We start from the raw sequence: 15,802 nt of genomic DNA, 5'->3' as shown, positions 1-15,802 counted from the left end.
TGAGAGCACAGTCCGTTCAGATTTGCAGATCAGGGACTCTGGGGCTGAGTTGGGCAGAATGCATTCAGTGGGGGAACATTCCAGGTGGAGTGTACGCCATTTGCACACAGGAGGGATGGGAACAACCATGGGGATTTGAGAGCAAGTGGCTTGGAGGGGGCCTGCAGGGCTGTTTGTTGCAGGGAGAGGTGAGGCTGGACGGGGAGGAAGTTGAGACAGGTGGGAGATGCTAGGCTGCATGACAGGACGTGTGCTTTAGCCAGTTCTAGAAGGATTTAAAAAATGGATTTTCTTAATTTAAAAAACGATACATGCTTATTATAGAATATTTAAATTTTAAATATTTAAAGTTACAGAAAAGTTGACCATTGTCAACTTTTAAGGCATTGCTTTTTTGTACTTTCTATGCATAATATACATATTTTTATATCATAGTCATGATCATAGTGTAGATATATTTTAAGTCCTGCCTTTTCTCACATAACAGACATTAAAAATACTTATTATGGACTCTTCTTTTTTCTTTTTTGGTTAAAATACTTTTAATGAAAGGGAAAAGACACTTGTCTGCTCCTCACATCTGAAGTATGTTAGGAAGCTCTGGAGCCTATGCCTTTGGAAGAGAAACCATCGGCCAAGCAAGTCACTAGCACAACCCTTACTTTCTCCTCAGAACTCCAGTTCCAAATTCTCCTGTGTTAAGAGTAAATACTACATCTCATTACAAGATGGAGAGACAGGGAGAAACCCCCCCCTAGAGCTCATCTCCCAAAGTCTGGGACTCTAAGAACCAGACAGTGGCAAAGACACAGCCCTGGTCCATGGAAAGGCAAAATGGGGAGGAAAAGGGCTTGAGAAAGGAAGATGAGAAACACACAAGGGGCCAGGGAAAAAAGGAGGGAGGTATTTAAAACTAGAAACACATGAGTGCTAGGAAAGCCCTCATGACCTGTGCTGTATTGCTGCACGCCAAGTCACTGTTAGTCCAGAAGTGCATTCGTGAGACCCGTCCAATCAAGAATTCAAGGTCCCCTCCATCACATCATGCCCTTTCTTAATCTCATAGTCTCCCAGCAAGCAATACTCTTCAACTCTCCATCACTACTCCTTCAATGACCCTCACTAATAATGCTTGTTAAATAAAGATCTGAACTTCACATTTAAAAACATTTATTATGGGCTTTTACAAGATTTGTTATGAATCAGAATAATATCTGTCTTATAGCAAGTTCCTGGTTTCTTCACCATTCTCCTATTGTCAAAGTCTTAGATTTTCCCCCATATTGTTGTTTTGAATAAATGTTGTTTTGTTGTTCTGTGCATACATTTCCCCTGCTTTAAAAACTATTTCCTTTGAATAAATGATCAATGTTGAATTATTAGGTTAAAGGCTTTATGGATAAGTTTTAGGTTATTGCTAAGTTTTGCGAAACTCCTGATACCTAAGCGTGTTAAGAAAATAATGACATGTTAGAATTTTATTTTACGCCTATTACTCTGGTGGCAGGAGCCCAAGGCAAGGGAGAATGGGTTGTGAGATTGCTCGAGAAATCCAGATAGAAGATTTTGAAGCCTGAATTTTGACAAAGGCAGTGGGATAAAGAGGATTAATGAAGCTCATCATTCAAATTAGGAGTGATTTCGAACTGAATGAAAGGAACACACCGTATAACACTGCGTATAACAAAGCACTGTGGGGGCGCGGTGTGCTGGTAAAAGCTAGATTTAGAGGAAAGTTTATAGTCATCAGTGTATATATATTAGAAAAAAGAACATTTAAAATTAATGAACAGAACCTTTAGATCAAGAAGTTAGAATGAACAAACAAAAATGGAAACATAAAAACCCCAAACAAACAAACAAAAAAAACAAACAAAAACAAAATTCAGAGAAAGAAGGAGGGAAAAAGAGGTGAGAACAGTACTTAAGAAGGAAAGAAACATAGAAAGGGTCACCGAGGCCAATAACTAGTTCTCATAACACAGACAGACCTGTTGAGATTGGCTAAGGGGGAAAGAAAACAAACAGGAGGCACAACTAAATAATATTAGGAAGGAAAGGGAAGAACAACCACAGAGGAATGAGCAATTAGAAAGGCAACAAGAAAATAGGATCAGCAACTTGGTGCCGATAAATGTGAACACTTAGCTCATTTGAACAATCTCTAAGAAAATTTGTTTCCAAAATTCACTCAAAAAGAAATAAAAACTCAAATGGTCCCATAAACATCAAATAACAGAATCACAGGTTTAAAATCTTACAAACAACATCCATAAGGCAAGTCCAGGCCCAGGGTGTCTGTAGGGAAGTTCTGCCAGTCAGGAAATCAGCCATTCCAGCCTTATCAACTCTTCCAGGAAACTGGAGAGTGCTCCCAGCTTATTTTATGAGCCAATCTTGATTGCAGAACCAAAAAAGGACAGTATGGGAAATGAAAAAGTACAGGCCAATCTTATTTATAAATATAGCTCCAAAAATCCTAAATAAAATATTAGCTAATTGAACCAGGCCCTGGATCTGGGTCTGAAGATATGGATGAGAGGGTTATGCCGGAAGCGAGCCAGGTGTGGAATGTAGGCTCCTAGTGCACAAGAGGAAAGGAGACATGCGTAAATGACCTCACTACACTGATAAACAGGACAGCATGCCTTGGCTGCACACCTGTACCTTCCAAAATACTGTGGCTGAGTTCAGGCAGCTTGGCTCCAAAGCATGTCCACCAGCAGCCTGGCCCAGAAATTACCCACAGAGGAACCCATCACCCTCCTACTGCCTGCTCCTGGAACGACCATGGGTACCACCCCACCCCTCCCTGAGTAAACTTTTAGGTAAGCTGGTGCTTTTAAAGCTGGAGTTAAGAAAACAAGCAACCCATAAAAACTGGAAGCTAAAAAAAACCAAGTAAAACAAAATGAAATGAAATGAAATAAAAGATTAGGAGGACAAAATTTCAAAAAGAAGAGAACTTTTCCAAATGTCTGCCTCTATCAAGTAAAGTAAGGGCAAAGATGTGTTCAGTTGTAGATTTTGTAATTTGTAGGACTGTGTAAAATTTGGAAGTCACTTGGAGGTCAACTGAAGGTCACTGACAGGCCTAGGAAAACATAAGTAATGGAGTCAGAAGTGAGGTGGAGGGAGGAGGATGGAGTCAAGCCAGTCAGTGGGCTTTTGAAGAAGAAAAAAAGAGAAGAAAATAGAAGGGAGGAAGTTTCAAGACTTAAGGGACCTGAGTCTGGCTTTAGGCTGAGGAGGAGGAAGCAACAGAAAAGGATGGTTAAAAATACCAGTGGGAAAATCACTGTTGATGGGACAAGTCTTTCCCACTATCAAGAGGGAAAGTTTAGAGATAAAAGAGTGGGTTACAAGAGAAAAGGTGGATTCCATGCATGATAATTGGGACAGACAGTTTAAGGGGAGGAGGGAGACAGGAAGCTGAGAAGCAGGGGAGGGGCAGGAGGTTGAGAAGCAGAGAGAGACAGGAAGTTGAGAAGCAAGGGAGAGACAGGAAGTTGAGAAGCAGGGGAGAGACAGGAAGTTGCGAAGCAGGGGAGAGACAGGAAGTTGAGAAGTAGGGAGAGACAGGAAGTTGAGAAGCAGGGGAGAGACAGGAAGTTGAGAAGCAGGAGAAAGGCAGGAGGTTGAGGCTTTGGGTTCCTTGAAGAAGGGATAGGCCAGCCCATTCTGAGAGTGAGGTGGTTCCAGGGGTGGGGAGAAGGCAAAATCTGACGTATTATCCATTTGATATTTAAAGAAATCTAATCCAGACATCTCAATGCAGTTCTCAGTACAGAGGTTATGTGACACAGGATAATAACCAAAAGATTCAATTATCCGTGTTTCCCAAAATTCAGATACTTGGTATTATGTAATTTCTAAAGAGCTAGGCAGCCTCCAATGTGGTGTGGCAGCTTTTTATTGTTCTAGTGCTCTGGAAAGGAAACGGGAATATGCTTCTGTGGGAAAGGTAAGGGCTCACGGGCACACAAGATTGGTTGGTCCAATCTTATTATCTCAGTTCTCCCGGCACGGAGTCGGACAAAGCATTTGCTCAATGTCTGACTTCATGAATGAACATTCCAGTGTGCAGGCTCTTGGACTTCTACAGACTTGCATGTTGGGGTGCCGTGCCTACCTACCCCCATCCCTGCTGGGGCCACATCAGCCCACACCAGCTGTCCCAAATGGCAGCTGCCCTCTTCTGTGTATGCCAGGCAGTGGCCGTGCAAACAGGAGCTGGAAATCTGTTAGTGTGCTTCTGGCTTAAGAGCAATTCACTTATCCACTTATTTTACCTTGATTTACTTTGCATTCACTCTTTTAAAAAACTTGATGGGTCCTTATTAAGTGCTCTCTATGTGGCATGTGTGGGGACTAGTCAGAGGGGTGGTCTCTACCTTCACGGGCCTCCTCAGAAACTTGAGTCCTTTGAGGCTCCTTTGCTTTTACTCTGAAGTGAGAGGATGGGGCCACGGTCACCCACTTGATTCAAGGGAGGTCGATTATTGACCCTATGGGTCATCGTCTGCAGGAGGTGCCTGTGGGGAGCGCAGTGAGGAGACAAGAGGTTGGGCTCGATGGTCAGACAGACCAGGCTTTGAAGCTGGGCTCTGCCAGTTAGAAACCGTGGGGCGCCAGGCAAGTTTCTGAGTCTCTCTGAGCTTCACTCTTCTTAGCTACTACATGCAGATAATGATACCGTTTTAGGACTTTGCAGGGCACTTCTTGCCTCTAGAAAATGGTCTCATTTATATAAGTGTGAGCTCTTTTAGCTGCTCCCTGAATGCACTCTTACAATCGCACATCAGAACCTTCTCCATTCTGGGCCCTAGGAAATGTCAGTATTTGCAAGTAAGAAATAGTAGAGCTCTCTAAAGGGGAACAGACAGGAGACCTGAAGGCACGCCATCCACTTTGCCCCAACAGGGTGGTTAGCAGCTGCGTTTTGTCTACTGTGAATGAAAACAACCTGAGTGATGAAGTTCACTCTTGGAATCTGAGTGCATTCCCTTCGGTGTGCAGCTCGCAGTGCGGCCGGGTGGGAGGGGAGGAGGCTGTGCTGCACGTTTCCCGGAGGAGGGAACTGAAGGAAGTGATGTGTGCACAAGTTGGGTGCGTGGTCACGGTAGCATCAAACCAGACAGGCAAGACTCAGCTTCTCATTCCAGTCCTAACACTTGCTGGTGGTGAGTGGGACCTGTCCCTCAACTGGTCTGTCTCGGCCTCTGTTTCCTCATCTCTCACTTGGGAAGACTGGCACTTGCCTTCCAGGCTCCAGTGAGGATGAGCTGCATTTGGTGTGTGGCTATAGGGGCTACAGGGCTGAGGGCCAGACACAGGTTACGGCGGGTGTCCTTGGTTCCAATCTCGACTCCCACGGAAGCACTGGGCAGCAGCAGAGATGGGGAAGAGAGGAATGGTGTCCGAGCTTCCCCCCGGGAAAGGCAGCCTCTAAGTTCTAGGTGTTGGGAGAGCTGGTCTGATTCCTGAGCTGCTAAATGGTGTTAGTGATTTCAAGCGTAAGGAGAGCACGTTCAGCCCTGTAACTGCTCACACCGCATGGAATCCCTTCTTCACACACGTCTTGGTTTCACTCTGTGCTTGTTGTCTCCAGCTCTGGATGAATACAGCGGACAACCTGGAGCACTCCCTCTTTTCCCACCTTGCGGAAATCCTTCGATCACCAAGGTAGGACAGGCTTTGGCAGGGTGGGGGCTAGAACTAATGGCTTCATACCAAGAAGGGGAACCGAGGGGGTGGGACAGGAAGTGGCTCAGCAACCACGGCCTTCTCCCATTTCCAGAGTGCTGCGTTCCCAGGTGGCAGCACGTCTGTCTCAGTCCATGTGGGCTGCTGTAACAAAATATGATAGACAGGGTGGCATATAAACAGCAGAAGTTTATTTCTTACAGTTCTAGGGGCTGGAAGTCCAACATCAAGGCCCCGGCAGATTCGGTGTCTGGTGAGGGTCCTGCTTCCTGGTTTAGAGCAGTCTTCTCCCTATAATGTCACCTGGTGGGAGGGGTGAGGGCTCACTGGCATCTCTTTTATAAAGGCACTAATCCCATCATGAGGGCCCCATTCTCATGACCTGTTTACCTCCCAAAGACCACACCTCCAAATACTGTCGCACTGACGGTTAGGTTTTAACGTATGAATTTTGGGGGGACATAGTCAGTCTGAGGCAGTGTCCTTCCCAGTGGCTCACATATGTGGGGCAAGTCTCTCCCCTGGTGGATGTGGGCCCCAGGAGGGGACTCTCCAGCTCTGCAGCTAGCACCCTCTCAGGGGCTCAGCAAATGAAAACACTTCTCTATGTCCCATTTGCCGCTCAACCCACTTACCCTCTAAGTGACTTCTCCAAGTCACTTTTTAAATTGTTCAGGGCTCTTTTGGTTGCAAGTGGTAGAAATACAATTCAAACCAACTTAGGGAAGGAAGGAAGGGAGGGAAAAAGGAAGGGAGGAGGGAGGGCGAAAGGAAGGTTGAGAAAGGGGATTTTATTGGCTCATACATTGGAATGGGGCAGATTTTCCCACGTGCCTGGGTGGCGCTCACACTGCTTCGTCTTAGACCTGTCACCCATCTTGTCCACGCTTTCTTCTGTGCTGGCTTCATGTGGGCAGACGGCAAGATGGCCTCCGTGCAGCTCCTCAGAGCATATCCTCGGCCAGCACAGGCAACACAGAGGGCTTCTTTTTTCCTCCTTAGTCTCAGCAATAGGATGGAGTCTCACTGGGCCATCTTGGGTCATGTGGCATGACTTCACTTCTGGAAAGGGTAGAGGGGAGTTAGAACATGGTAGGCCCCCAAAGAAAACCAGGGACTGGGATCAGAATAAGGGAAAAGGGAGGCAGGAAAGCCACCATAGCAATCCATCTCCTTCCTCACCTGTCAGGCTGGTCACCCCCACATCCACCTGCCTCCTCATGGAGGTCTGTTTCAACTTATCATTAGCACCTTTGATGTTTTGGAATATATTTGTGAGCATCTTTTCATTCAGTCACTCACTGGGTGTCTATTACAAACCCATTCCATTTCATACCCAGTTCTTAGTGCTGGAAGTTCAAGAAGAAAAGGCCAGTCCTGTGGAGAAGGAATACAGACAAGCAGGCCTCTTAGTGCTGTGACAAGAAAGAGGGCAAAACACACTGGGAGCTTGTAGGTGGATGAGCGCACATCTTCCCTGTTAGGCCGATGGAGACAAACCACACACAGAACTGGGCTGGTTCTGCCTCTGTGTCTATCAGGGATGTGGAGTTTGGCAGAATTTATCCTATTAGTACTGACAGGACAGCTCAAGAAGGAGCAAGCCACCCCAATTCACCCTCCTTCATCTTCCTTTTTTTCTTTCCCACTTTCTTTCTGTACTTATTTTCTAAAAGATGGACACTTACCTTTGGCGGGGGGGGGGGTAGAATTTACTGGAAATTGAATTTGTGATTATCCTAAGAAGGAGGATGTGGATGCTTGAATTCTGTCTTTTTCCCCTTTGACTCTCAGTGGCATGTTCATCCACTTTGTGGTTTCGGGCGGGCAGGAAGAGTACACACCCAGACAGACTCACCAAGGGCCCCGCGCTCCTGGCTGTTGGGAAGTGCTCCGCGGTCACACGCGAGTCTGCTGTCTTTGTTCTGAGTTTTCTGAGACCGGCATTAGTTTTCCCCGAGGCTTAGAATTTAAAAGTCAATAACTGGGGGTTGTCTTTGAAGGCAGTTTCCGGGGGTGGAAGGGCATGGGAGGCTCATCCCTGAGCAACTCTGGCACTTGGCAGACACATATTCAATGGGTGTCTGACAGTATTTTGATGAGTTGCCAAGAGAGCTTTGGAGTCGGAGGGCCACAGAGCAAGCCCAGTCTAGGAAACCTTTTTAGCAGAAACACAGCAAATTTGGTTCATTCCTGTAAAAGCTTTTACTGCCTTTCTCCTGGGCTCACAGGGAAGGACCCCGGAATGCTGAAGTTGCTCACCAGGCACAGCTTATACCCAAGCTCGTCTTCCTCTTCAATGAGCCGGGCCTCACCTTCTCCAAGATCCCCACCATCATTGCCATCCTGGGCTGTCAGCTGAGGGGCCACTTCAGCATCCAGGACCTGCTCAGGTACTGTGCCAGGCTTCCCAGGGGGATGGGCAGAGCCTTGGGACTATTTCACAAGAGAATATAGGCCCCAGTTCTCTCCTGACCACACTCGACCCAGCAACATTACCCTTCAATGCAGTGACAGATTCCATTTCCTTGGAACCTTCTAGAGGTTCTGTTCAGGGCGGAGAGTTGAGAAAAGGGGTGGGTCTGCTAGACCCCCAGCAGGGCTATGTGCTCACTGCTCCCTGGTGCTCAGACACACTTATTATGCCAAGAATTCGAGAATTTCCATGAGCACAGTCATCCTCATCAGCCATTGACTCAATAGGTCTGCTTTTTGCAGACTTCCCAAAGGAGGGTCCCAGGTGGCATGGTATTTAGCCTTTTCCATCCTCATTGATATCTGTTCTGTTGATCTGGCAGAGCCAGAGCTAACTGCTCTGATGAATCTGGACAGATTTTAGAAGTCTTTGGAAACATTGCATTGATCACAGAATAACATGATTCGTCTCAAACCCTCCCTTGAAGCTGATTTAGGTGGATCTATGTACAAAACCTTTATACGTGTTGAGCAAACATGGGTTGAGCCCACCACTGAATGTATCCTTCTCTCTCTGCATTAAGAATCGGGCTATTTGTTGTGTACACCCTCAAGCCTTCTTCGGTGAACGAGAGGCAGATCTGCGTGGAGGGGGACCTGGACTCCTCAGTGCCTGGTGAGAAGACCTTTCAGACACCAATCTGAAGGCAGCAGGATGAGCCTTATGGAACCCCTGAGAGCCACCTGTCATGGGGCCATTTTGTAGAGGGAAGGGCTGAGGCAAAGGAAGGGGAAGGTGCCCACAACTGAGCAGTTGTTCCCAAGTACTGGCTTGTGAGGTCATAGTTTTTATGAGTAGGGTTGCGATCAGATCAAATTATTCTTTCTTCACAACCTGGAATGGCTTCCAAGACCTCCAGGATAAAACTCAGTTCCCTATAGGCCAACAGGTGGAATCCTTCATGATCCAGTTCCTGCCTACCTTCCTAGTTGAATCTCTCCTACCCTTGCTCCCGTGATGAGCCCCAACTTCAGCACTCTGAAGCACCTCCACATCCTAGTGTGTGATGCTCTGCCCTTCAGCCATGCTTTGCACGTGCTGTTCCCTTGGCAGAAATGCCTCCCTGGTCCCACCCCACTCCCTGCTTCACCCACTGGAGGCAGAAATGCCTCCCCAGGCCCACCAAGCCAGTTAAGTCACCTCCTCTGCTTCTAAAACCCTTGGACTTACTCTAATGCACAGGTTTGTGATTTGTTTCTTTGAGTTTCTCTCCTCCCAACCAGATGCCGAACAAGAGCTCTGTCATGTTCCTTCTGCTAGGGCACGTGTGAAGGGAACCATTACTGACCACTTTGTCCTGGGCCCTCCAGATCTGATGGGAGCCTCTAGTCACCTGTGGCCACTTAAATTTAAATTTTAATTGATAGAAGTTGAATACAATTAAAAGTTCAGTTCCTTAGTCACACTAGTGACATTCCAAGTACTCACTAATAACATGAGGCTAGTGGTTACTGCATCAGACAGGGGAGATATAAAACATTCTTTTTATTGCAAAAGATTCTATTGGACAGTGTTACTCAAACTAGAAAAATCATCCTTAGGTCAAACCTGAATGAATAGTAGGAATTACTATTCCCATTTTGCAGACAAGAAAACAGAGTCTCAGAGAGATTAAGACCTTTGGGGCCAGAATCCAAGTAGAGAGAAATCTGACCCCACTTCTCCAAGCTGCCTCATCAGTCCTATTTCTGCAGCATGGTTTGTGTGCCCTGAATTGCTTGTAAAATAACTGGCTAACCAAGGGAATGAATGAATGAATGGATAATGGGACAAAAGTAAGCTTATTTAGTCACCCCTCCTTCTTATATGGACTTCATTCTGAACTCTGCAATTCAAGCTCTGTTTTTAGTGTGACATCGGCATGTTGAAGGCCTAGCCTGGAAGCACATTGAGAACAGGAATTAAGATCGAGTACTAAAAATCTCCACCACTCTGTTCCCAGTGCCTCCCATAATTCCCAGCACGTAGTAGGTGGTCAAGAAATGTTGCAGCCTATGATAATGGAAAAAAACATTCTTCTACTGGAAGATAAATTTGACCTTATTTTTAGGATTTTTTTTGGGGGGGTGATGGGAAGCATCAAAAAAATCTCCGGTTAAATGGAACTTTAGGAACATTTCCTGAAATTCTTTTTAAGCATTGCATAGAAGTCTAGACTCGAATGCCAAAATTTCGAGTCTCATCCATGCCTAAATTCCTGAGTGAACTAAGCATTTGGTGAATACAATTGCTTACTGCAGCAAATATTATATCTCTTTACATCCGTTTTCTCTCAAATCTGAATTTCCCTTTTTTGTAGCTGGAAGCCAAACATCTGGAAAGACAATCTGGCTCAGAAACCAGTTGCTGGAGATGCTGTTCAGCGTAATATCTTCCTCCCAACTTCATCTGTCCTCTGAGTAAGTAGCTCCAGGAAGAGCGATTTGGCATGAAGTTGCCTCATACAGGGTGCAGTATTAAAACCTTTTCTTAATGAAAAGTTTAGCATCTCCAAGTCGGTTTTCTGCGGTGTGTTTCCTGTACCAGTCAGAAAGAAAATTATATTCTCTCCACCCAATAAAGCAGACCTTGCCCTAAGATATTCTGATGCAAATGTGCAATGGGCATGAGTAACTCAGAACAGATTTGGTATAATTACAATAAGCTCCTTTTGTCACCATTGCTATAGTGTAATTGTTATTGTTTTGGCAGTTGTGACAATTACTGATTTTGATGTCCTGTACTTGGCAGACAATAGAATGGAGAAATGGTTAGCCTAAATAACATCTATCAAGGAAAAGCCTTGCCAAATTCTTCTGCTATTTACTGTCAGTTTTTTAGTTACTTTTCCAAGTTGGAAAAGGAAGTATCTGCCTTCAGTTAACTTTAAAACAATGTGTAACCCCAAAATTGCATTAACGCTCTCCCCTTGACTGCCTGCTTTATGTCCAACTCTGGAGTCATTCATTCAACAACTGTTTCTTGAGCAACTACTGTGTGCCAGACACCGTTTCTCACTCCGAGAATGCAGTGCGAGGAAGTCAGTCTAGATACTTGCTCCTGCTGAGTTGCCATTTTCGTGTGTATGTGTGTTTGGGGGACAGAGGAATGGGGTAGGGAGTCACCCTTCAGTAAAACAGCCTTGCAAACAGAGGAATGGGGTAGGGAGTCACTCTTCAGTAAAACAGACTTTAAAGCCTAGTGCTTTAAAAGTCTGCATTCCTAGAATCTAAGCACGGTAGAACTGGAAGATGCCCTGGAGATGAGCTAGTCCAACTCTTTCCTTGTTCATCTTTTTGAATGAGAATATAGTGTAGTGCTTAAGCACTGGGGCTCTGATCTCTGGACCTCCTGGGTTCAAAGCCCAGCTCTGCTTCCAGAGCCTTGGGGAGGTTAGTTAAGCCTTCTATGCCTTCTTCTGCTTATCTATCTGAGGATAAAATTAGTACCTGCTAAAGATGGAAGTTAATATGTGGGTAGCCCTAAGCACAGTGTCTGGGATACTGTAAGTACTTCATAAGCTAAGTGCTGTCATCATCATCATCTCACCATCACTGCCATCATCGTCATCATCATCATCACCACCACCACCATCACCATCACCATCATTATCATCACTACCACCATCATCATCATTGCCATCACCATCATTATCATCATCATTACCACCACCATCATCACCATCACCATCATTATCACCACTACCATCATCGCCATCACCATCATTATCATCATCATTCCCACCACCATCATCACCATCACCATCATGATCATCATCACTACCACCATCATCATCATCATCACCATGACCATCATTATCATCATCACTACAACTGTCATCATCATCATCACCGTCACCATCATTATCATCATCAGTACCACCATCATCATCATCATCACCATCACCATCATTACTACAATCATCATCACCACCATCATCAACATCAAGAAAAATGACCAGAGCTCAACAAGAGCCCTGCCAAAGTCATCAAGTTAGTCAAAAGAGGCAGGGGTAGAAGAGAGGACAGTTTCTTGACTCCTAGCCCAGTGGCCACAGCCTCACGCCTTAGTCTGGCAGCTGGCACTGAGAACACTGCCCAGCAAAGATGGGCCCTTCTCTGGCTCCCAGGAGGCAGAGTCCTTTGCTAAGCCATTAACCCCGAAGTTTGGTTGGCCACCTCCCTGCCCTCCAGTCCCTTCTAGCAAGTTTATATTCCCCAAACTCATCATTTTTAAATTCATTTTTTTCTTTAAAATTTTTTAATTTTTTATTGTTATGTTAATCACCATACATTACATCATTAGTTTTTGATGTAGTGTTCCATGATTCATTGTGCGTAACACCCAGTGCTCCACGCAGAACGTGCCCTCTTTAATACCCATCACCAGACTAACCCATCCCTCCACCCCCCTCCCCTCTAGAACCCTCCATTTGTTTTTCAGAGTCCATTGTCTCTCATGGTTTGTCTGCCCTCCGATTTCCCCCCTTCATTCTTCCCCTCCTGCTATCTTCTTCTTTATTTTTTTTTCTTAGCATATATTGCAATATTTGTTTCAGAGGTACAGATCTATGATTCAACAGTCTTGCACAATTCACAGCGCTCACCATAGCACATACCCTCCTCAATGTCTATCACCCAGCCACCCCATCCCTCCCACCCCCCACCACTCCAGCAACACTCAGTTTGGTTCCTGAGATTAAGAATTCCTCATATCAGTGAGGTCATATCATACATGTCTTTCTCTGATTGACTTATTTCACTCAGCATCACACCCTCCAGTTCCATCCACGTCGTTGCAAATGGCAAGATCTCATTCCTTTTGATGGCTGCATAATATTCCATTATATATATATATACCAAATCTTCTTTATCCATTCATCTGTCGATGGCCATCTTGGCTCTTTCCACAGTTTGGCTATTGTGGACATTGCTGCTATAAACATTGGGGTGCACGTACCCCTTTGGATCCCTACATTTGTATCTTTGTGGTAAATACCCAGTAGTGCAATTGCTGGATCGTATGGTAGCTCTATTTTCAACTGTTTGAGGAACCTCCATACTGTTTTCCAGAGGGGTTGCACCAGCTTGCATTCCCACCAACAGTGTAGGAGGGTTCCCCTTTCTCTGCATCCCTGCCAACATCTGTCGTTTCCTGACTTGTTAATTTTAGCCATTCTGACTGGTGTGAGGTGGTATCTCATTGAGGTTTGGATTTGGATTTCCCTGATGCCGAGCGATGTTGAGCACTTTTTCATGTGTCTGTTGGCCATTTGGATGTCTTCTTTGGAAAAATGTCTGTTCATGTCTTCTGCTCATTTCTTGATTGGATTATTTGTTCTTTGGGTGTTGAGTTTGATAAGTTCTTTATAGATTTTGGATACTAGCCCTTTATCTGATATGTCATTTGCAAATATTTTCTCCCATTCTGTCGGTTGTCTTTTGGTTTTGTGGACTGTTTCTTTTGCTGTGCAAAAGCTTTTTATCTTGATGAAATCCCAATAGTTCATTTTTGCCCTGGCTTCCCGTGCCTTTGGCGATGTTTCTAGGAAGAAGTTGCTGCGGCTGAGATCGAAGAGGTTGCTACCTGTGTTCTCCTTTAGGATTTTGATGGACTCCTGTCTCACATTTAGGTCTTTCAACCATTTTGAGTCTGTTTTTGTGTGTGGTGTAAGGAAATGGTCCAGTTTCATTCTTCTGCAGGTGGCTGTCCAATGTTCCCAACAGCATTTGTTGAAGAGACTGTCTTTTTTCCATTGGACATTCTTTCCTGCTTTGTCAAAGATAAGTTGACCATAGAGTTGAGGGTCCATTTCTGGGCTCTCTGTTCTGTTCCATTGTTCTATGTGTCTGTGTTTGTGCCAGTCCCATACTGTCTTGATGATGACAGCTTTGTAATAGAGCTGGAAGTCCGGAATTGTGATGCCGCCAGCTTTGCTTTTCTTTTTCAACATTCCTCTGGCTATTCGGAGTCTTTTCTTGTGCCATACAAATTTTAGGATTATTTGTTCCATTTCTTTGAAAAAAGTGGATGGTATTTTGATGGGGATTGCATTGAATGTGTAGATTGCTCTAGGTAGCAATGTTTATTCTTCCAATCCATGAGCATGGAACGTTTTTCCATTTCTTTGTGTCTTCCTCAATTTCTTTCATGAGTATTTTATACTTTTCTGAGTACAGATCCTTTGCCTCTTTGGTTAGATTTATTCCTAGGTATCTTATGCTTTTGGGTGCAATTGTAAATGGGATCGACTCCTTAATTTGTCTCTCTTCTGTCTTGCTGTTGGTGTATAGGAATGCCATTGATTTCTGTGCATTGATTTTATATCCTGCTACTTGACTGAATTCCTGTATGAGTTCTAGCAGTTTTGGGGTGGAGTCTTTTGGGTTTTCCGTATAAAGTATCATATCATCTGTAAACAGTGAGAGTTTGGCTTCCTCTTTGCCAATTTGGATGCCTTTGATTTCTTTTTGTTGTCTGATTGCTGTGGCTAGGACTTCTAATACTATGTTGAACAGCAGTGGTGATAGTGGACATCCCTGCCCCGTTCCTGACCTTAGGGGGAAAGCTCTCAGTTTTTCCCCATTGAGAATAATATTTACTGTAGGTTTTTCATAGATGGCTTTTATGATATTGAGGTATGTACCCTCTTTTCCTATACTCTGAAGAGTTTTGATCAAGAAAGGTTGCTGTCCTTTGTCAAATGCTTTTTCTGCATCTATTGAGAGGATCATATGATTCTCGTTCTTTCTTTTGTTAATGTATTGTATCACGTTGATTGATTTGCGGGTGGTGAACCAGCCTTGCAGCCCAGGGATAAATCCCACTTGGTCGTGGTGAATAATCCTTTTAATGTACTGTTGGATCCTATCGGCTAGTATTTTGGTGAGAATTTTTGCATCCATGTTCATCAAGGATATTGGTCTGTAATTCTCCTTTTTGATGGGGTCTTTGTCTGGTTTTGGGATCAAGGTAATGGTGGCCTCATAAAATGAGTTTGGAAGTTTTCCTTCCATTTCTCCTTTTTTGGAACAGTTTCAGGAGAATAGGTATTAATTCTTCTTTAAATGTCTGCTAGAATTCCCCTGGGAAGCCATCTGGCCCTGGGCTTTTGTTTGTTGGGAGACTTTTGATGACTACTTCAATTTCCTTAGTGATTATAGGTCTGTTCAGGTTTTCTATTTCTTCCTGATTCAATTTTGGTGGTTGATACATCTCTAGGAATACATCCATTTCTTCCAGGTTATCTAATTTGCTGGCATAGAGTTGCTCCTAATATGTTCTTATAATTGTTTGTATTTTTTTGGTGCTGGTTGTGATCTCTCCTCCTTCATTCATGATTTTGTTGATTTGGGTCATTTCTCTTTTCTTTTTGATAAGTCTGGCCAGGGGTTTATCCATCTTGTTAATTCTTTCAAAGAACCAGCTCCTAGTTTCGTGGATCTGTTCTACTGTTTTTTTGGTTTCTATTTCATTGATTTCTGCTCCGATCTTTATTATTTCTCTTCTCCTGCTGGGTTTAGGCTTTATTTGCTGTTCTTTCTCCAGCTCCTTTAGGTGTAGGGTTAGGTTGTGTATTTGAGATCTTTCTTGTTTCTTGAGAAAGGCTTGTATTGCTATATACTTCCCTCTCAGGACTGC

General features: G+C 44.4%; 1 protein-coding gene across 11 annotated transcripts in view; it reads left to right on the top strand.

The window, feature by feature from the left end:
* The window catches only part of WDFY4 (WDFY family member 4), a 291,091-nt gene that overhangs the window by 100,404 nt on the left and 174,885 nt on the right, over positions 1-15,802 (top strand). For all 11 annotated transcript variants that reach the window (XM_025880584.2, XM_025880579.2, XM_025880582.2 and 8 more), the window contains 4 exons: positions 5,612-5,685; positions 7,938-8,099; positions 8,706-8,797; positions 10,482-10,581. In XM_025880584.2, the coding sequence (XP_025736369.1) occupies positions 5,612-5,685; positions 7,938-8,099; positions 8,706-8,797; positions 10,482-10,581 (428 nt within the window). The remainder of the gene's footprint in view (positions 1-5,611; positions 5,686-7,937; positions 8,100-8,705; positions 8,798-10,481; positions 10,582-15,802) is intronic.

This window comes from Callorhinus ursinus, unplaced genomic scaffold, assembly GCF_003265705.2.
Source record: "Callorhinus ursinus isolate GAN/ISIS: 27379988/994484 unplaced genomic scaffold, GSC_fseal_2.0 scaffold20, whole genome shotgun sequence".
Classification (NCBI taxonomy): Eukaryota; Metazoa; Chordata; class Mammalia; order Carnivora; family Otariidae; genus Callorhinus; species Callorhinus ursinus.
The sequence above is the reverse complement of the archived record's forward strand: the minus strand, read 5'-3'. Positions and strand labels throughout refer to the sequence as shown.